Below are 21,686 nucleotides of genomic sequence, written 5' to 3'. Positions count from 1 at the left end.
GCTGAAAAAGTTTGTTGACCCCTGATTTATATGCATACAGACACTTAGGGAAGTGGGAGAAGAAATTCGATTCAATTAGCATTTAAAAGGCAAACATACCAAATTTGCACCTTCCGAAACAATGCGTGAATCAAAAGGCAGCCAGCCTTTGAAATCTGCACTTCTCGGCATTTTGCAATGCAGTTCCCCGGCCCCAGTGTGCACAGGAAGGCATCTTAGTTTTCAAAAAAAATGTGCAATGTCAGGGAAGATCACTTTGCAGAAAGGAGAAATTTGCACTAAAATGCTGAGGAAGTAATGAGGACTTTAAAGGGGAAAAAACACAAACTGATGTGGAAAATTGGAGGACTGAATTTAAGATTAGGAAAGAGAGAAACTCAAGAGAAACCAAAACAGAAATATTTCCCCATCTCTGCACACCAACCCACAAGCCTTGGCCGTTTGGTCACTGTTATTTTAACGCAGAAGTTGCATTATAAGAGCAAATTACGAATCTTGCCCGCTGTGGTTTTTGATGTTGCTGCCGCAAGGCGGGTTCTGAACTAACTAGCCAGTCATTTGCCGTTTGGCTTCTAGTACCATTTGAAGCCATAGAGGTATTTAGATTTTGCTGCCTTACACTGTGCTAGAAAACCGGTCCATCTAGTTCAGTATTGTCTACCCAGACTGACAGCAGCTTGCCAGGGTTTCAGGCAGAGGACAGCCCTCCCTGGAGATGCCTTGAAGACTAAATTAGGCATGTTCTGCTTGCAAAAGAGGTGCTCTGCCACTGAGCTACCCCTGTCCTCGAATTCGCCTGCATGTAGGATACTTTGATGTGCATCTTCTTCCCTTATGAATTCCTCCCTGCTTCCCAAACAAAAAACGCTTGGAAAAGCCTTGCTCCAGTTGCCATCCATTCATAACTACTGCAATGCGCTCTACGTGGGGCTACCTTTGAAGGTGACCCGGAAACTACAACTAATCCAGAATGCGGCACCTAGACTGGTGTCTGGGAGCGGTCGGCGAGACCACATAACACCAGTCTTGAAAGACCTACACTGGCTCCCAGTACGTTTCCGAGCACAATTCAAAGTGTTGGTGCTGACCTTTAAAGCCCTAAACGGCCTCGGCCCAGTATACCTGAAGGAGCGTCTCCACCCCACCTCGTTCAGCCTGAGGTCCAGCTCCGAGGGCCTTCTGGCAGTTCCCTCTCTGCAAGAAGCCAGGTTACAGGGAACCAGGCAGTGGGCCTTCTCAGTGGTGGCACCCGCCCTGTGGAACACCCTCCCACCAGATGTCAAAGAGAACAACAACTACCAGACTTTTAGAAGACATCTGAAGGCAGCCCTGTTTAGGGAAGCTTTTAATGTTTAAGGCATTACTGTATTTTAATATTGTGTTGGAAGCCGCCCAGAGTGGCTGGGGAAACCCAGCCAGACGGGTGGGGTATAAATAATAAATTATTATTATTATTATTATTATTATTATTATTATTATTATTATTATTATTATAATATACAGGCGTCTCCCAGCCTGTGCAGGGCTTCATTCCCGGCAACCGCACGCAACCCGGGATGTGTGCGAGTGGGGTTCCCCCCTGTTGCACCCTTGCCTCCTTTCAGTGCTGAAAATGGCTTGCATGTCTGCAGGAGCACGCATGCAGATCCTTTGCAAGTGGGGAGTTGCTTGTACACACACAGAGGAAAAGAGCTAGAGATTCTGTTCCCACAGTGGCCAACCAGCTGCTTATAGGAAGCCCACAACAAGGGACCTGAGGGCAGTAGCTCTCTCCCCCCTTGCGATGCCTGCATTATACAGAGGCATCCTGCCCTGCAACTTAACTTTCTCAGATCCCGGAGAAGGACTTGGTCAGGAGCAACGTCATAGTGGCTGCAAACCCCTCTTCCAAAGGAGACCTGATGCGTCTCACTTTATCGCGCCTTCGAAGAGCAAAGCTTCCCTGCTTAGACAAGTTTGGGCAATTGTTTGAAGTGCGAATTAACTTCTTCTGGGACACTGTTGTTTGCGCTCTTCTGCACTGTTCCGTTTACTTTGCATTTGTGTTATTTTGTCAAATGCTTATTGATACGCTCCGAGTTGCTTTGAGCTTGGAAGGGAAATCATAGCCGGAGGAACAGGAAGGAAATGCCCAAACTTGCCTAAGCGGGGAAATTTTTAGGATTACAGTTCAGTAACAGGAGTTCCCATTCATACCTCTGGCCTGCAGGGTTTTGGGCTGAGTGATGTTTATACTGTGGATTCTGTGATCATTCAGTACAAGTGAAGAAATTGGTTTGTATCCTAGAAATGTCAGATTTCATGTTACCGGGGGGGGGGGGGGGGGCAGAAAAACATGCAAGACCTTAAGCTTAAATTAAATGTCCATGCCTTAAAGTTTGGGGGCAATGTCTGATAAATAGAAGAGAATCCAGCTTGTGGGACTACTGACAATGAATTACTCAACATAAGCACAGCGTATTTATTTGCTTTTTAATTCATTAACTACCTACACAGTCCATGTGGATACATACCAAATGTGTTTCATTTGCATAGCTCCAGGCAGATTGTGAAGTTCAGATGTTTTGGCAGAGAATTTGGGTTACCATGGCGCAGGGGTGGATAGGGAGAGGTTTGCAGGGACACAGCGTGCAGCCAATGAACTGATCATTCATTAGATATATGTTGCAGGCCTCCTGACATTTTAAAAATTTAGAAAGGTGATCCTGATTGACAAAGCAGCAGTGTGTGTGTGTGCACTTTTGAATTGTTATTTATTTTTTAATGTCCTTGCAAACTCAGAGGAGGCAATCTCCCTTTCCCCCTCTTTCACAGGAATATAAGAAACTGCTTTATCCCAGGTCAGATCACTGGTCCATCTTTTAAGTGCCCCACACAAGAAATAATAATAATAATAATAATAATAATAATAATAATAATAATAATAATAATATATTTATGCCCCATCCATCTGGCTGGGTTTCCCTAGCCGCTCTGGGCAGCTCCCAACAGAATATTAAAAACACAATAAAATATCAAACATTAAAAACTTCCCTAAACAGGGCTGCCTTCAGATGTCTTCTAAAAGTCGGATAGTTGTTTATTTCCTTGACATCTGATGGGAGGGTGTTCCACAGGGCGGGCGCCACTGCCGAGAAGGCCCTCTGCCTGGTTCCCTGTAACTTGGCTTCTCACAGCGAGGGAACCACCAGAAGGCCCTCGGCGCTGGACCTCAGTGTCCGGGCAGAACGATGGGGGTGGAGACGCTCCTTCAGAATACTGGGCCGAGGCCATTTAGGGCTTTAAAGGTCAGCACCAACACTTTGAATTGTGCTCGGAAACGTACTGGGAGCCAATGTAGGTCTTTCAGGACTGGTGTTATGTGGTCTTGGCGGCCGCTCCCAGTCACCAGTCTAGCTTCCGCATTCTGGATTAATTGTACTTTCCAGGTAAAACAGAGAGAGAATGCTATGACGTATTTTGTTCCGATGCGAATGTATGTAGATGCGATGTCTTAAAAGTCATATGCTTAGTTAGAATCGTGGAACTGTAGAGTGGTAAGGGACCCAAACTTGACTCTTGGGTTGCCCTCGTTTTTAAGCACAGCCCTTCCTTCTCCCTCTCCCTGCTTCTTCCAGGGCGCTGTCGTGGAGAAGCGGACTTTCTCGTGCCCGTTCTGCGAAGCCGCCTTCACGTCCAAAACCCAGCTGGAAAAGCACCGCCTCTGGAACCATCTCGACCGGCCGTTGCCGGCTGCTGCTGCCCCGGTGGAAAACAGGTCTCCGAAAGTCTCCGGCAAGGGCAAGAAAAGGTACTGGCCTGCGGTCTTTGAGGCAGGGAAGAGGGAAAGCTCCCTGACCCTGTGGATTTTGGGATGGAAGGAGGGGGTCAGGCGTGAGAGGCCCCGATGTCTTAAACCCCGCTTTAAACCAGCCCTCTATGCTTTGCCCTAGAGCTGCCGAGGGTTCAGCTTCCCTCACCATCCATCCCAAACAGGCAAAGATGGAGAAGGCCGTGCACCGCCCCGAGAACGGAGAATGCGCGGCCGTGAGCCCAGGCAGCAAAGACTTCCAGACCAGGGCGGCCGCCATGCCTGGCGCTCAGCTGTCGGGCGGCAAAGGCTCCAAGCATCAGTCGAGCAGGCAGGCCTCTGAGCAGGAGGAAGACCCCGAGAGGATGAAGCACAGTAAGACTAGAACAGCGACTCCCGTCCACCCCAAGTCCCGGGTTTCCCCTGCCCAGTTTAAGATTTGAAGCATGAGCTACGGTATTTGTGGTAGAAGTTTGTGAAATCAAGCAGAATCTTAGAGCTGGAAACGGGCCCGAGGGTCATCTAGTCCAACCCCTTGAAATTGAAGTACAGTGGTACCTCAGGTTACATACACTTCAGGTTACAGACTCCGCTAACCCAGAAATAGTGCTTCAGGTTAAGAACTTTGCTTCAGGATGAGAACAGAAATCGTGCTGCGGCGGCAGCAGGAGGCCCCATTAGCTAAAGTGGTGCTTCAGGTTAAGAGTTTCAGGTTAAGTACGGACCTCCGGAACGAATTAAGTACTTAACCTGAGGTACCACTGTACTTACTTGTCACTTGTACAACTTGTATAGAGTGAGATTACACAAGCACCCCCCACTCAGCTTAGTCTTAATTCCCCTCATTTACTGACGCACACCCACTAAACCCAAAAGTCAGTTGCCCTGTTGTTATCTTTTCATTCAGCAGCCCATGGATAGAAGCTGTTCTTTACCCTGTTGGTGCGACCAATCATGCTTCTATACCTTCTGCCCGAGGGCAGGAGATCAAGAAAGTGCCGGCCAGGGCGTGAATCATCCCCGATAATTTTCCTCACTCTCCTGAGGCAACGTTCTTCCGCTATTTCATCCAGCGGATTCGCGGGACAGCCCATAATATCTTGTGCTGTATTCACCACCCTCTGTAGGCACTTGCTATCAGTTGATGTCAAATCAGTGTACCACACCGTGATGCAGTAGGAAAGGACACTTTCTATTGTGGACCGGTAGAAGGAGATCATCAGATGTTGTTTGACATCGTTCTTCCTCAATACTCGTGAGGAGATGGAGTCTCTGTTGGGCTTTCTTAACCACCGGGGTTGTATTGATTTTCCAAGAAAGGTCTTCACTGAGATAAACTTCTAGGAATTTAAAGGAAGAGTTTATCTCAGTGAAGACTTACTTGGAAAATAAATGCAGGAATCTCATCTAAAGCATCCATGTCAGATGGTCTCTGCTTCCATCCAACCTCTGCTTAAAATTCTCCAAGGAAAGGGGAGTCTGTTCCACGGCTGAACACCTCTTACTATCAGAATGTTCTTCCTGATGTTGGAATCTCCTTACAGTCATACCTCGAGTTGCGTTTGTTTCACGTTGCGTTTTTTCAGGTTAACAAACGCGGCAAACCTGGAAGTGTTTACTTCCGGGTTCGTCGCTCCGTGCATGCGCAGGAGCGATCTGTGCGCTTCGTGCATGCACAGGAGCACTCTTATCGTGTCACGCACAGAAGTGGTGCTCTACTTACGGACTTTTTGGGGTGCAAACGGCACCCCGGAATGGATTGTGTGCGTAAGTAGAGGTACCACTGTGCTTGTAACTTGAAGCCATTGGTTCGAGTCCTCCCCTCCAGAGCAGGAGAAAACGGGCTTGCTCCATCTTCCATGGGAAACTCTTTAGATATCTGAAGATGACTCTCCTTTCTGCCCCCAGTCTCCTCTTTTCCAGGCTAAACACACCCAGCTCCTTCAACCACTCCTCATAAGGCTTAGTTTCCAGACCCTTGGTCACCTTGGTTGCCCTCTTTGCCATGGCATGGAGAAAGAGGCTACAGAAAAGCTCTTCTCCTTCTCTCATAACACTAGAAATCGTGGGCATCTTTAATGCTGGAGGATTCAGGACAGATGGAAGGAAGGACTTCTTCCCACAGCCCATAGCTAAACTCTGGAACTGAACGCCGCAGGAGACAGGGATGGCCACCAAAAGGGCTGCCACAAAACTGATCACAAGACATGGCACACGTGCACCATTTGAATGCCCCCCCATGCATTTGAAGAGTGCTATTGAATCTTCATCTCATTCTTCTGTTCTCTGAGTTAAACATGCCCAATTTCTTCGTTCTTTCCTCATAGGACTAGTTTTCCATGGCTGTTCCTGCTGTTGCTTGAAAAACTGTGTTTCTAGCTCTCATGACTGTGGGGATAAGCTTGGAAGCCTATGCGCAGTGAGAAGCCAGGGGGGAAAAAAGCCAAGCAGGGCTTTCTTTTCTGTGTTCCGGAATAAGATTTCAGCCCTGTGCTTATTCCCTGGGGAGTGAAGCAGCAGAATAAATTAGGCAAAAAAGGGGCTTCACTGAAATGCTGAGTTGCTCTATGTAGACAGGGGTGTTGCACTCTGAGCTTACCGTGCAGGTGTTTGACCAAGTTTTTATTTCTGTTTTCTCCTTTTTGAGTTAGGAAGGAAACAGAAAACTCCTAAGAAATTTACTGGAGAGCAGCCGTCCATCTCCGGAACATTTGGACTGAAAGGTAAATGACGAGTCATATGCGTTCCTGTTCTTGGGAAGTATTTTGTAGAGTATTTCGAATTTCCTGCCTCAGTTTCATGGAGAGCCCTTTGTGTGTTGCAGAGGATTCTGGGAAATATTCTAGGCCGTTGCCTTTGGTTTAAGCAGGGCACACACCACCACTTGGAGCTGCTGTTACCTGGCATGAAGCGAGAGCACATCCTGAAATATGTATTTCAGGAGAACATCAGCCGTGACAGGCAAAATATCTTTGCAAGAAGTTTGTCCAACATTGCTACAGTTATCACAGGGAGACCTTGGGCTCATGCAGCACATAATTAAACTATGGAACTATGGATATGTATAATTTTATAATATGCAGAGGAAGTATGTGAAGAGAAATCAGGGAGAGAAGCTGAGGGAAGTCCTTGGGGGGGGGGAGAAATAATGTATGTGATTATATGGTTTGATAATTTGTTATGTGGAAATTGATCAGTAAAAAATATTTTTTTAAAAAAACAAACTGTGGAACCCACCAACACAAAATGTGACAATGGCTTCACTAGGGGATTAGACAACTTCATGGAGGGGGTTAAGAACGGTTACTAGTCCTTGTGACTTTGGCTACCTCCACACGGCAGTTTATTCCATTTTCACGCCGTTTCCCTAACTGTTGATTTTCACATTTGTTGTTGTTGTTTAGTCGTTTAGTCGTGTCCGACTCTCCGTGACCCCATGGACCAGAGCACGCCAGGCCCTCCTGTCTTCCACTGCCTCCCGCAGTTTGGTCAAACTCATGCTGGTAGCTTCGAAAACACTGTCCAACCATCTCATCCTCTGTCGTCCCCTTCTCCTTGTGCCCTCCATCTTTCCCAACATCAGGGTCTTTTCCAGGGAGTCTTCTCTTCTCATGAGGTGGCCAAGGTATTGGAGCCTCAGCTTCAGGATCTGTCCTTCCAGGGAGCACTCAGGGCTGATTTCCTTCAGAATGGATAGGTTTGATCTTCTTGCAGTCCATGGGACTCTCAGGAGTCTCCTCCAGCACCATAATTCAAAAGCATCAATTCTTCGGCGATCAGCCTTCTTTATGGTCCAGCTTTCACTTCCATACATCACTACTGGGAAAACCATAGCTTTTACCATATGGATGTTTGTTGGCAAGGTGATGTCTCTGCTTTTTAAGATGCTGTCTAGGTTTGTCATTGCTTTTCTCCCAAGAAGCAGGCGTCTTTTAATTTCGTGGCTGCTGTCACCATCTGCAGTGATCATGGAGCCCAAGAAAGTAAAATGTCTCACTGCCTCCATTTCTTCCCCTTCTATTTACCAGGAGGTGATGGGACCAGTGGCCATGATCTTCGTTTTTTTGATGTTGAGCTTCAGACCATATTTTGCGCTCTCCTCTTTCACCCTCATTAAAAGGTTCTTTAATTCCTCCTCACTCTCTGCCATCAAGGTTGTGTCATCTGCATATCTGAGGTTGTTGATATTTCTTCTGGCTATCTTAATTCGGGCTTGGGATTCATCCAGCCCAGCTTTTCACATGATGAATTCTGCTTCTAAGTTAAATAAGCAGGGAGACAATATACAGCCTTGCCGTACTCCTTTCCCAATTTTGAACCAATCAGTTGTTCCATATCCAGTTCTAACTGTAGCTTCTTGTCCCACATAGAGATTTCTCAGGAGACAGATGAGGTGATCAGGCACTCCCATTTCTGATTTTCACATTATATTGGCACTCACTTCCACATTATTTGCAAATGAATTCCCTCCCCTCCTCCCCAGAAGCAAATAACGCGGAAATGAGCGCTAAGCTTGCACCTACGTTCCATTATTGTTCCAGAAGGAGCTTTTTCCCCCATGTGAAAGCTCAAACAAAATGTAGAACATAACCGTCGGGGGAAAGTCTAGATTAGGTAACCTCTAGGTTAGATTACTGCAATGTGTTATACGTGGGGCTGCCTCTCAAGGCTGTTTGGAAAGTCCCGCTGGTGCAGAATTCACTGGGAAGACAGTTTGAGCATATTACACAGATCCTGGCCCAACTGCACTGGCTGCCAATTAGTTTCTAGGTCCAATTCAAAGTGCTGGATTTGACCTATAAAAACTTAAAACTGCTCGGGACCTCAAGGACCCCCTCTCCTCATATGAACCTGCTCAGACTCTGCGATCATCATCTGAGACCCTTCTCTATGTACCGCTTTGAACATGGGATTGGTTGTTCCTGCCTGTTGTAGCATATCCATGGAGCTGTCCATGGAGACACAGGTCAATTCTGTGTCCAGGGCAGCTGTTTACCAGCTCCATCAGGTACGCAGGCTGACCCGACCTGTGCCTCACCATAGTGGTGCATGCTCTGGTTATCTCCCGCTTGGACTACTGCAATGCACTCTATGTGGGGCTACCTTTGAAGGTGACCCGGAAACTACAACTAATCCAGAATGCGGCAGCTAGACTGGTGACTGGGAGCGGCCACCGAGACCACATAACACCGGTCTTGGAAGACCTACACTGGCTCCCAGTACGTTTCTGAACACAATTCAAAGTATTGGTGCTGACCTTTAAAGCCCTAAACGGCCTCAGTCCAGTATATCTGAAGGAGCATCTCCACCCCCATCGTTCTGCCCAGACACTGAAGTCCAGCGCCGAGGGCCTTCTGGCAGTTTTCTCGCTGCGAGAAGCCAAGTTACACGGAACCAGGCAGAGGGCCTTCTCGGTGGTGGCACCCGCCCTGTGGAACGCCCTCCCACCAGATGTCAAAGAGAACAACAACTACCAGACTTTTAGAAGACATCTGAAGGCAGCCCTGGTTAGGGAAGCTTTTAATGTTTGATGTATTACGGCATTTTAATATTTTGTTGAAAGCCGCCCAGAGTGGCTGGGGAAGCCCAGTCAGATGGGCGGGGTATAAATAATAAATTACAGTGGTACCTCAGGTTACATACGCTTCAGGTTACATACGCTTCAGGTTACAGACTCCGCTAACCCAGAAGTATTACCTCGGGTTAAGAGCTTTGCTTCAGGATGAGAACAGAAATCGTGCAGCGGCGGTGCGGCAGGCCCCATTAGCTAAAGTGGTGCTTCAGGTTAAGAACAGTTTCAGGTTACGAACGGACCTCTGGAATGAATTAAGTTCTTAACCCGAGGTACCACTGTATTATATTATTATTATTATTATTATTATTATTATTATCTGCCATATGAACAACGCTAGGCCTGCTTTTCAGGAAGGAACCACTCAACCTGTCCTCTTCCAAAAGCAAAATCCTTCCTCTTCTCCAGGGCTGGCGAAAGCAGAGGACAAGGCGAAAGCACACCGGGCAAAGAAACTGGAGGCGTCTCTGAGCAGCGCTGGCAATGAAGACCTGAAGAAGAAAACGCCGGGGTCCAGTGTGAGAAAGGATGCGGTCCCGACAGCAGCAGCTCCTTCTGCAACAGGTTTGACCCTTTTCACAGAACCCTTTCCATTCCGAGGGCCACATTCCCTTCTGGGTGGGGCCACAGGCAAAGTGGGGAGAGCTGCAATTGCAAACGTTTGCTTTGGACAGTAGGCTAGTTTCTCAACACACACTCACACATCCCTCACCGTCCCCCGTCCAGGCAAGCTAGAGTCACGGCCAGGGTTCAAGGACGCAGCTGAGACAGGCAGGAATGCCAGAGGAGGGTGCGAGGCAGGATTGGTGAGCAGTGTGGCCAAGGAAGGCTGTGGTGTAGTGGTTGAGAGCAGCAGACTCGTAATCTGGGGAACCGGGTTCGCGTCCCCGCTCCTTCACACGCAGCTGCTGGGTGACCTTGGGCCAGTCACACTTCTCTGAAATCTCTCAGCCCCACTCACCTCACAGAGTGTTGTGGGGGAGGAAGGGAAAGGAGAATGTTAGCCGCTTTGAGACTCCTTCGGGTAGTGATAAAGCGGGATATCAAATCCAAACTCTTCTTCTTCTTCTTGTGTGGCTCGTGAAACTTGCTCCAACGTGACTTGGGGGGTGGAGCGTCTGTTTGCATGCAGGAGGTCCAGTGCTCAGCCCCTGGCTGGCGCTGGGGGAGCCGCTGCCCGCCAGTGCAAACAATACTAATCTAGATGGACCAATGGTTTCACTTGGCTGAAGGCAGTTTATTTTGTCCCTATCTTTCAAGCCATTGCGGGGAAACCCAGTCATTTGAACAAACGTGGTCTATTCGCTGCACGAGAGGCGTGCATTTTTGCTATCGAAACTTGAGGGCTATTTTTTAAAAAATAGTTATTTAAGTCGTGTGTCCTTTGTTTCTCAGTTTGATCCTTTTACATGGCTTTGTATGTTTTGTGGTGTTTTATGCATTGCGATTTGCTGTTATTTATTATAGATTGGTGGCACTGTAGGTTAAACCACAGAGCCTAGGATTTGCCGATCAGAAGGTTGGCGGTTCAAATCCCCGCGATGGGGTGAGCTCCCGTTGCTTGGTCCCTGCTCCTGCCAACCTAGCAGTTCAAAAGCACTTCAAAGCACAAGTAGATCAATAGGTACCGCTCTGGCGGGAAGGGAAACGGCGTTTCTGTGCACTGCTCTGGTTCGCCAGAAGTGGCTTAGTCATGCTGGCCACGTGACCATGCTGTACGTCGGCTCCCTTGGCCAATAAAGCGAGATGAGCGCCGCAACCCCAGAGTCGGTCACGACTGGACCTAACTGTCAGGGGTCCCTTTACCTTTACCTTATTATAGATTGATAATTCATTATTGTGGCTGATAAGTGTTCAATTATTATTCGCTGATGTTTAATGTTACTGTTTACTATTAGATTCTGATGGATTGCTGAATGCTGCTTTGTTTTATATAAGTTGTTTGTTTTAAAGTTATTGTGACTTTTTGTATTGGATTCTTACTATTAATGTTTGACGTTCTATTACGTTTTTGTATGTGTTGGAAGCCGCCCAGAGTGGCTGGGGAAACCCAACCAGATGGGAAGGGTATAAATCATAAATTATTATTATTATTAATTATTATTATTATTATTATTGTGCAACCCAGCCAGGAGGGCAGAGTATGAATATATTGTTGTTGCTGTTGCTGTTGTTTTAGTTGTTGTTGTTGTTATTATACTTTCCAGTGTTACCTTTTGAAAGTGCACTTTGTGGGTTAATTTGAGCTGTCTTAAGTGTCCCTCAAACCACTCCTTTTGGCTCGTAAGACCCAGGCAAGTAGGTATCTGGAGCCAGGGGAAAAACCTTGCTTCTCTGGGTAATCTCTTCCTAGCTCAAGGAAGACAGCATGTTCTGAGCAAAGCACAGCTGCAGCCTCTTACAGCTGATCCACGTTCCCAGCTTTCGAGTCCCTGATCGCCGAGTAAACAACTCAGCAGGCCTAGCCTGTTGCTCGCAGTGGGAGCGAAGCCAAGCCTATGGCTGCTTGAGACTGCGGCTCGGCTTGGCCTCTTTTTGGCTGTGTTCCCTCACGGGGGGGGGGCATTTAGATAAACACTGCAAGGAGTCCCGGAGCTCGTAGACAGACCCTATGTTTGCTCAGATGTCGCTGTGCTTCAGAATGGAACTGTTGCCCAAGCCACTCTCCGTTTTCCTTTCCTGTGCAATGATGGTCTCGGCAGAGCTCGGGGATTATTGTTGTAGATGCGTTTTGCAAGGAGGCGGCAAAATCACGATCCCACACTTTTTAGTGCATTTCCTCGTGACCTCCCGAACCGCAAGCAGCCCTCAAAAAGAAAAAGAGGCATGTTGGAAAAGAGGAGCGAAAGACTTAACTTAGTAAAACCTCACTTGTTGTCACTTGATCTATTATTCTTATATATATATATATTCCTTTATCTATACACAGGAGTTGGTAAAGGGACCGTTGAGGGAATAAGGATATTTGTTTAAAAAGATGGGTGCTAATTAAAGATAAGTTTGTAATATAAGCAGCGTGTAATTGGGAAGAAATGGAAACATCTGAGAAAGATAGTGGGAAGCCAGTTTTTGGGGGGACTTGTGTTAAATTAGTTTTAACTTGGCATTGACGGGTTATAAATTTGGAAAACGGATAAAAATTAATTGGCACAAAAAAGGAAAAATGTGAATTAGGTGGACCGGAGGAAATTGAGTTTCCAGTGCAAGCGATTGAATAGCAGCCCACCAAATAGCGGAAGTCTATAGGACACCCAGGATTTAGCCCCAGACAAACTTCCGCTCTGTCTTTCCTCTTTCTCCAGCGAGCCCAGAAGAGCAGTGGCAGCGGGCGATCAATGAGAGAGGGGAGGTGGCTTGTCCGACCTGCAGCATGATCACCCGGAAGACGATCCTTGGCCTCAAGAAGCACATGGAAGTCTGCCAGAAGGTAGGAAGCCAAAATTGGACGGGATCAAACCACCGAGTACCACGTCAACGAATTGTTCTGGTGTCTGGCTGGGTTTCCCCAGCCACTCTGGGAGGCTCCCAACAGAATATTAAAAACATAATGAAACATTAAACAATAAAAAAATTCCCTAAACAGAGCTGCCTTCAGATGTCTTCTAAAAGTCAGATAGTTGTTTATCTCCTTGACATCTGATGGGAGGGCGTTCCACAGGGTAGGTGCCACCACCGAGAAGGCCCTCTGTCTGGTTCCCTATAACTTGGCTTCTTGCAGTGAGGGAACCTCCAGAAGGCCCTCGGAGCTGGACCTCAGTGTCTGGGCTGGATGATTGGGGTGGAGACGCTCCTTCAGATATACTGGGCCGAGGCTGTTTGGGGCTTTAAAGGTCAGCACCAACACTTTGAATTGTTACAGATAGGTAGCCGTGTTGGTCTGCCATAGTCAAAATAAAAAAAATCCTTCCAGTAGCACCTTTAAGACCAACTAAGTTAGTTCTTGGTATGAGCTTTCGTGTGCATGCACACTTCTTCAGATACACTGAAACAGAAGTTGCCAGATCCTTCTATATAGTGGGGAGGGGTATTACTCAGAAGGGTGGTGGGAATGGGAGATTGGCAGATAGCTGTGATGAGCCTGCTGATCATCTCAGCCTCATCTCAGCTATCTGCCAATCTCCCATTCCCACCACCCTTCTGAGTAATACCCCTCCCCACCTTCTCACTATATAGAAGGATCTGGCAACTTCTGTTTCAGTGTATCTGAAGAAGTGTGCATGCACACGAAAGCTCATACCAAGAACTAACTTAGTTGGTCTTAAAGGTGCTACTGGAAGGATTTTTTTTATTTTGACTTTGAATTGTGTTTGGAAACGTACTGGGAGCCAATGTAGGTCTTTCAAAACCGGTGTTATGTGGTCTCAGTGGCCACTCCCAGTCACCAGTCCGGCTGTTGCATTCTGGATTAGTTGTAGTTTCCGGGTCACCTTCAAAGGTAGCCCCACGTAGAGCGCATTGCAGCAGTCCAAGCAGGAGATAACAAGAGCATGCACCACTCTGGCGAGACAGTCTGCGGGCAGGTAGGGTCTCAGCCTGCGTACCAGATGGAGCTGGTAGACAGCCGCCCTGGACACAGAATTGACCTGCGCCTCCATGGACAGCTGTGAGTCCAAAATGACTCCCAGGCTGTGCACCTGGTCTTTCAGGGACACAGTTTCCCCATTCTGGACCAGGCAGTCCTCCACACCTGCTTGCTGTATCTATATGGATATCAATACAGTGGTACCTCCGGTTGCGGATGGGATCCGTTCTGGAGCTCCAGTCGGATCCCGAGGTTTCCACAACCAGAGGGACCGCTTCTGCGCATGAGCGCTGCGGAACACTTCCGGATTTGCCGCTTTTGCAACCCGAAGTTTAGGTTACCCGAGGGTATTGTATTTTTTTTAAAAAAGATATTTATTAAAATTTTCAAGATATTACAAAATGAAAAAATAACAAAGAAAACTACAAAATAAAAGTAGTTAAAAACAACTCAATCTTTCCGTTACTTATCTTTCATTTGCTTGTTTCCCGGACCTCCTCGCGCCTCCCTTTTTTGTATTCCAGTTCAGTTTCTTAGTTCAGCAAATCCTTCCCCTCTTTCTTTATCCTAGTCTTTAATCTTAAAATATTGTAACATTAAATTTCCCGAGGGTATTGTAAAGCCGAGGTGCTGCTGTACAGGCAATTCCCCTGTTACAGTCTGAGGCACCACATGCGTAGGTGAAATCGCATATATTGGGAACACCATTGACAGAAGCCTGCAAACTCCCCAATCACTCTATCCAAACCTCCTTGCTCAAACTCCCAACTCTCCACAGGTCTCGGGAAGTCGATGCAAGGACTCCTGGGATTGCACTTGCAAAGGCTTGTGGGATTGCTAGGTGCTGTTTTGTGATGTGTTTGCCCTTTCTGCACTCTTTTAGGGCCATTTTTGCCCTTTTCCTAGTCACTTCCAGGTTCGCAGTGATGCATGTGTGTGCGCGCAGTTACACAAATATTGAACATATGCAAATGGAGAGTTGCCTGTATATTTTATTATTTTATTGCCAGTAAGGGCCTGGTGGTAAAATACACATTTTTAACAAGCCCTGCTATTATTATTATTATTATTATTATTATTATTATTATTATTATTTTGGAGGGTAAGGCTATCAGCGGCTATTGGTTGTGATGGCTGCACTCTGCCCCACTGGGCCAGAGGCAGCTATGCTTCTGAAAACCAGTTTTTTGGTGTGTTGACTTTTCGTTCCGCTTGCTTCAGCTGCAGGATGCCTTGAAATGCCAGCATTGCAAGAAGCAATTCAAGTCCAAAGCCGGGTTGAATTACCACACCATGGCCGAACACGTCAACAAGGTAGGAAACTCTGGTTGCATGTAAAACAAGTAAATGAATATTCTGCACTGTGGCGACATACTGCCCTCGAATAAGCCGGAGTCCACAACTTGTGTGCTTTTGCAAGTTTGCATAATTTCCCTTGTCTTCCAACCCGTGTTTTTGGAATTTGTGCTATTTATTGCCCTTCTAATAGTCGGTGGGGGGGGGGGGGCAGGGAAAAGGGGCAAGGAGCTGTGCTGGGCACTGGGGCCTCCAGACCCCGTGACTATTAATCTTGTTCCACAACCCCTCTGGCACCTGAAATCTCACCAGGAACACGCCTTTGCAACCACGAGGGCTGTAAAAAAATAATTAAAAAGAGGAAATCAGAGATTCTCACTTTTCTGCGCTGGCATCACTCTGCAATAGATGCATAGTCTTGGATAATGGCGCCAGGGTGCTGGCAGCCTTCCTGCCTTTTATAAAATGCCTCTTTCTGGGGTGTGAGGCAGACAAGGGCCCACTGCGTGTACGAAAGGCTAGATTAACATTGCGGGTTTTCTCGATTCCTTCCCTGCAGCCAGTTCCTGTGGAAGCCGCTGCCCCTCTCAGCGAGCACGAAGAGCGGGAGAGGCTGAGGAAAGTACTAAAGCAGATGGGGAAACTAAAATGCCCCGTTGAGGTACTTCTTTTCGCTCTTGGCTAATATTTCCAGCAGAGAAAGAGTTGGGGAAGCCAGTGAGTTTTTCAGTACGATCACATCTTACGCATGTTTGTCAGGCGCGTTTGACGTTAGGTGGTTGAAGGCCAGCTGCTTGAAATCACACAAATTTAACGCCCAGAAGGCAGAGAACTCAAAAGCTCTCTTTGTTCAGGGTTTCCCTGGCACATAAAGACCTTTTAAACTCTCCGCCTTGCTTACTGGGCTCTGGGATGCTTGTGCAAGATCTTGGGATCTCACGAGAGCATTCCAGAGCCCAGTAAGCAAGGCGGAGAGCTGTTAAGCTCTCTGTTTTGCTGTGGGACGCAAGGCAGCATGGATGTGCTGTCTTAACAGAGATAAATCTATGGCCCGCAACTTCACTTTACGTTTAAAGCAATATCACTCCCCTTTAAAAAGTCATGACTTTCCCCCAACGAATTCTGGGAACTGTAGTTTGTTAAGGGTCATGAATGTTCTCTGGAAAGACAGATTGATGGTTGAAATACCCTGGAAATTGTAGTTCTTGGGGGCAGGGAAAAAGCCAACCGAAGATGAAAAATCCATTAAATCAGACATTATGAGTTCATCTTCGGTTGGGTAGTTCGCAAGTCTCTGTGGCTTTGTACAAGGTTTTGTCTTTTTCTCAGAAGATTGATAAAGAATGTATAATCATTTTGGTAATTATTGATAGCCTTATGAGCTGGTCTCATCTGCTTTTGAACCCATCTAAGTTTCTGGCATTCCCACCGTGTTTCTCCTGTTCCTCTTCCTGCAGGGATGCGTGGCTACTTTCTCCAGCCTTATGGGGTACCAGTACCACCAGAAGCGGTGCGGGAAGCAGCTGTCCGAGGTGGAGAAGCCCGTCTTCACCTGCCTGCACTGCGGGAAGGCGTACAAGTCGAAAGCAGGACACGACTACCACGTGCGGTCAGAGCATCCGTCCGCGGTAAGGCCCTATGAGCCTCTTCCCTCCATTCTGTTGTCATGCTGTTGAGTATCATTATGCTGCAAGACATTACATTTTGCAAAGTGTTTCCTCATCTTTTATTTATTTGTTTTTTTAGAAAAATAGTTTTTATTTGCATTTTTAATACAAAACAAGCAAAAAAACCACACACACACCCTTTCCTCCACCCCACCCTCCAACTGTACAACTTTCATACCAATCTCGACATACAATTAAATACCCAGTGATTTCCCATCCACCCTTTTCCTGGTTTCTGTACTGTTCTATAAATTGCGTATTCCAAATTTTTACTCTACAAATTTCTTCCTCTGCTAATTTCTGTTAGCGCCTATTCTGCCGGGTTTACTCAAGACCAGCTAGGTTATTTACTTGTTTATACTGGTTCTTTAAAATATCCAATAAACATTTTTCAATCCTCCTTCTATCCTTTATCATACTTTTCTTTTCCCTATTCGTTATGCCTGCCAGTTCAGCATATTCAAGCATTTTAAACTGCCACTCTTCTCTGGTGGGTACCATACTCGTTCTCCACCTTTGTGCCAGTAAAATTCTGGCCGCGTTGGTGGCATATAATAATAATATCTCTCTCTCTCTCTCTCTCTCTTTTTTACCATTCCCAAAAGGAATGTCTCAAGCTTTTGGGGGAAGGTTTTTATGAATATCTTTTTAAAATCATTGTAAATTACTTCCCAGAGTTCCCCAATTACTTTACAAGACCACCACACGTGGAAAAAGGTTGCTTCTACTTCATTGCATTTCCAACATTTATCTTTTTCTTTTATCAACATTTCTGCTAGTTTGGCAAGGCAACAGTGATCCTCTGGTGGTGCTTGTGCAAAACCTATTTCTCCTCTCAGCAGTTGTCTCAGCTTGCTAAATTTGGTTTCAATACTCCTTATTTTAATGATTTTTTTGTTTTGGGTGTCTCTGAAGCACCTTGATTTTCCCCCCTTTTAATAGAAGGCAGCATTACAATTATTTTAAATACAGTGCAGCAACATCTCGCACACATTTAACATGCACGATTTTAAATGTACGCGGCTGAAGGCAGGCTGGTTGAAAGTACGCAAGTTAAATCCAAAACTGGCGGGGAGCTTAAAAGCTCATTCTCTGGCTTGTGGATCCTGGTGACAGCCTTTGACATATAGTATCCAGGCTTTCTCATGCTGATGCAGAAGATGGGGCTGACACTGGTTGTTGTTCTTTGGGTACCCCTTTCCACCTTCACCCCCTTCCCCCCCCCCCGTCTTCTCAGCCTCCTGAACAGCCCGAGATCAAGCCTGAAGTCAGCCTCGTCGAAGATTTCGAGAGGACTCCGAGCGGCAGGATCCGGCGCACGTCAGCCCAGGTCGCCGTCTTCCACTTGCAGGAAATCGCCGAGGATGAGCTAGCCAAGGACTGGACCAAACGGAGGATGAAGGACGACTTGGTCCCTGAGACAAAGCGAGTGAGAGCCCGTCACTTACCTGACTTTTGCTGAAGGGCGGGGTGCAGGGAAAACAGGGTCTGTAGTCTTGGTCTGGGGCACGTGTTGGGGTGTGTGGCTTGCGGGTTCTTCAATTGGATAGTTTGGAAACAACTTGGAAATCACACAGGCGCTCTCTCTGGGCCTGACCAGAGAAGCCAAGCTTAGGGAATCGTTTTTGCAGGACCAAGTGCAGCTCTGTGGATAGCAGGGCTCGCAGCTTCAGTACCACTCTGTTGTTGCTTGCAGTGATCGTGCTTCAGCCAGGGCTAGCAGGCCTCTCCACCAGCTACTAGTGTTGTACCGAGTTAGCATGCTCCAGTTATCTCCCGCTTGGACTACTGCAATGTGCCCTACGTGGGGCAACCTTTGAAGGTGACCCGGAAACTACAACTAATCCAGAATGCGGCAGCTAGACTGGTGACTGGGAGCGGCCGCTGGAACCACATAACACCGGTCATGAGAGATCTGCATTGGCTCCCAGTATGTTTCCGAGCACAATTCAAAGTGTTGGTGCTGACCTTTAAAGCCCTAAACAGCCTCGGTCCTGTATACCTGAAGGAGCGTCTCCACCCCATCGTTCTGCCTAGACACTGAGATCCAGCGCCGAGGGCCTTCTGGCGGTTCCCTCCCTGCGAGAAGTGAGGTTACAGGGAACAAGGCAGAGGGCCTTCTCGGTGGTGGCGCCCGCCCTGTGGAACGCCCTCCCATCAGATGTCAAGGCAATAAGCAACTATCTTACCTTTAAAAGACATCTGAAGGTGGCCCTGTTTAGGGAAGTTTTTAATGTTTGATGCTGTATTGTGTTTTTAATATTTGGTTGGAATCCATTCAGAGTGGCTAGGGAAACTCAGCCAGATGGGTGGCGTATAAATAATACATTATTATTATTATTAATATTATTATTATTATTAGCCTACTAGATGTGCATATGCGCAAGGTCCTCAGTGTTTTCTTTCTCTGCCACTGGTTGAGCTCTCCTTCGTCACACTGCCTGTGACAAAATACACTCTTCTTGATTTCATCTCTTGTTGATTTCATCCAGTTAAAGATTTGTTCATTTCGGTGAAACATACATACACACACACGCTCCAGCCAATCTTTTTGAACTTGGGAAAATGAAAATAACAGAATCGGTTTTTGGGGGGAAACTTGTTGAGATAATAAGCAGATTAAAAGAATAATAATGCAGTTTTTTGTAGAGCTGTGTTTTAGATGCCGAAGTTGATTAACTCCTGCTTCTTGCCTGGCAGCTAAACTACACCCGTCCTGGGCTTCCGAAGCTGAACCCGAAGCTTCTGGAAACCTGGAAAAACGAAGTGAAGGAAAAAGGACACATCAACTGCCCTAATAATGTGAGTGCCTTGTTTTCTGCAGAGCTGATTGGAAAATGAAAGGGATGTTATGTTTTATTCTGTGTTATGGACATGCTGCGGGACGCGGGTGGCGCTGTGGGTTAAACCACAGAGCCTAGGACTTGCCAATCCGAAGGTCAGTGGTTTGAATCCCCGCGATGGGGTGAGCTCCCGTTGCTCAGTCCTGCCAACCTAGCAGTTTGAAAGCATGTCAAAGTGCAAGTAGATAAATAGGTACCACTCTGGCGGGAAGGTAAACGGCGTTTCCGTGTGCTGCTCTGGTTCGCCAGAAGCGGCTTAGTCATGCTGGCCACATGACCCGGAAGCTGTACGCCGGCTCCCTTGGCCAGTAAAGCGAGATGAGCGCCGCAACCCCAGAGTCGTCCGCGACTGGACCTAATGGTCAGGGGTCCCTTTACCTTTACCTATGGACATGCTGCAGATTGGAACAGTTCTCATGTTCTTAAGGTTTCATGGCCAGGGTGCCCAGCCCCTGAGTCGAAAAAGTTGCCTCTCCCTGATCTCCAGGAAAGGCTTGTTAGCAGGGCTGTGGGGAGGTGGGAGGGACGTTGTTCGTAGAGCAGGTGAGAGGCATTAGCCGGTTAGCACAGCCACTTTGAAAAGGTGCGCGGCTCTGAAACGGATAGCATCTCTGCCCAGGCGATTAGCCCAATTTCCCTTTCCACATCAGACTCGCGAGCGGCGGTGCCGTAAGATCTCCCGTCGCCCAGCAGGCCTCCCGTAACTGCTTGAAAGCGCCTTGAATGTTCAAAGGTCCATTTAGGGACGTGTTTTGCCTGCCAGCGATGGAGCCACATGACTCCCATTAGCAATAATTAGAAGCATGTGGCAAGATCCCAACAGGCAGATTGCCTGTAAAATTAACCTTGTGACGGCGAGAGGGAGCTTGCAAAGAAGGAGAGCCTTGTGGGGATTTGGAGGGGGCGGGTCGCTGCAACCCCATGAAAGGGGGAAAGGAGGGAGGGGAGTACAAAACCCTACTTACCATGTGCTGCGCTGTTTTCGCTTCCAGTGCTGCGCTGCCATCTATTCCAGTGTGTCCGGTTTGAAAGCCCACCTTGCAAACTGCAACAAGGTAAGGCGTTTATTCAGCTTATAGCCTAACTTCATAGTTATTATTTATTAAGCTTGTATGCCGCCCTTCATCAGGAAGATCTCAGGGCGGTTCACAGCATCAAAATACAAAATAAAAACACAAAATACACAATGAAAGCAAACACAAAACAGTAACCACCCCGCTCCCACAAACACATATAAAAAGGACACATAATGTTAATCATGCAAAGACCTGGTTGAAGAGCAACATTTTTGCCTGGCGCCTAAAGATGTACAGTGAAGGCACCAGGCAAGCCTTCCTGGGGAGAGTATTCCTCAAACGGGGAGCCACTGCAGAAAAGGCCCTGTTCTCGTGTTGCCACCCTCTGGATTTCTCATGGAGGAGGCACACAACAAAGGGCCTCAGATGGTGATTTCAGGGTCTGGGTCAGTTCATATGGGTAGAGGCGGTCCTGGAGGTATTGAGGTCCTGAGCTGTTTAAGGCTTTATAGGTCAAATTCAGCACTTTGAATTGGGCCTAGAAACTAATTGGCAGCCAGTGCAGTTGGGCCAGGATCAGTATAATGTGCTGAAACTCATGCTCCATTGAGCAACCTGGCCACTGAATTCTGCAACAGCTGAAGTTTCCGAACCTTCTTCAGAGGCAGCTCTGGAGGATGCCATAGCCAGTGGTATCCAAAACCCGCAAAGAGGTCATGTAATGGCAATGTTGAGAACCCTTCCCATAGGCGGAAATCCTTTTCCCAACTCTCACTCCCCGCCCTCAGCTTTCAGCGCCCTCTGCCAAATTCAAGCCCCTCGTTCATTTTCTGACGGATCAGAAAACGTCTGAAACGGTTCATTCAGATGCTTCCAGTTGTGTGAAGATGCACCTATACTCAATGTCTGATGCTTGCCTGCCTCGCATTAATGCCACAGATCCAGCTGCAAGCATGCTCCCGCGACTCTCACTACACCCC

General features: G+C 47.2%; 1 protein-coding gene across 7 annotated transcripts in view; it reads left to right on the top strand.

Moving 5' to 3' along the window:
- Nucleotides 1–21,686, top strand: part of ZNF512B (zinc finger protein 512B) — a 51,927-nt gene that overhangs the window by 16,368 nt on the left and 13,873 nt on the right. For 5 of the 7 annotated variants that reach the window (XM_081011147.1, XM_081011149.1, XM_081011151.1 and 2 more), the window contains exons 5-15: nt 3,618–3,790; nt 3,933–4,165; nt 6,436–6,513; nt 9,771–9,926; nt 12,665–12,789; nt 15,106–15,198; nt 15,740–15,841; nt 16,638–16,808; nt 18,085–18,276; nt 19,548–19,649; nt 20,683–20,745. In XM_081011147.1, the coding sequence (XP_080867273.1) occupies nt 3,618–3,790; nt 3,933–4,165; nt 6,436–6,513; nt 9,771–9,926; nt 12,665–12,789; nt 15,106–15,198; nt 15,740–15,841; nt 16,638–16,808; nt 18,085–18,276; nt 19,548–19,649; nt 20,683–20,745 (1,488 nt within the window). The remainder of the gene's footprint in view (nt 1–3,617; nt 3,791–3,932; nt 4,166–6,435; nt 6,514–9,770; nt 9,927–12,664; nt 12,790–15,105; nt 15,199–15,739; nt 15,842–16,637; nt 16,809–18,084; nt 18,277–19,547; nt 19,650–20,682; nt 20,746–21,686) is intronic. The other 2 variants (XM_081011150.1, XM_081011148.1) reach the window with 1 other exon arrangement.

The sequence above is a fragment of the Podarcis pityusensis genome, assembly GCF_964106645.2.
Source record: "Podarcis pityusensis genome assembly, chromosome: 6".
Taxonomy (NCBI): domain Eukaryota; kingdom Metazoa; phylum Chordata; class Lepidosauria; order Squamata; family Lacertidae; genus Podarcis; species Podarcis pityusensis.
This window is presented reverse-complemented; position numbering and strand designations above follow the sequence as displayed.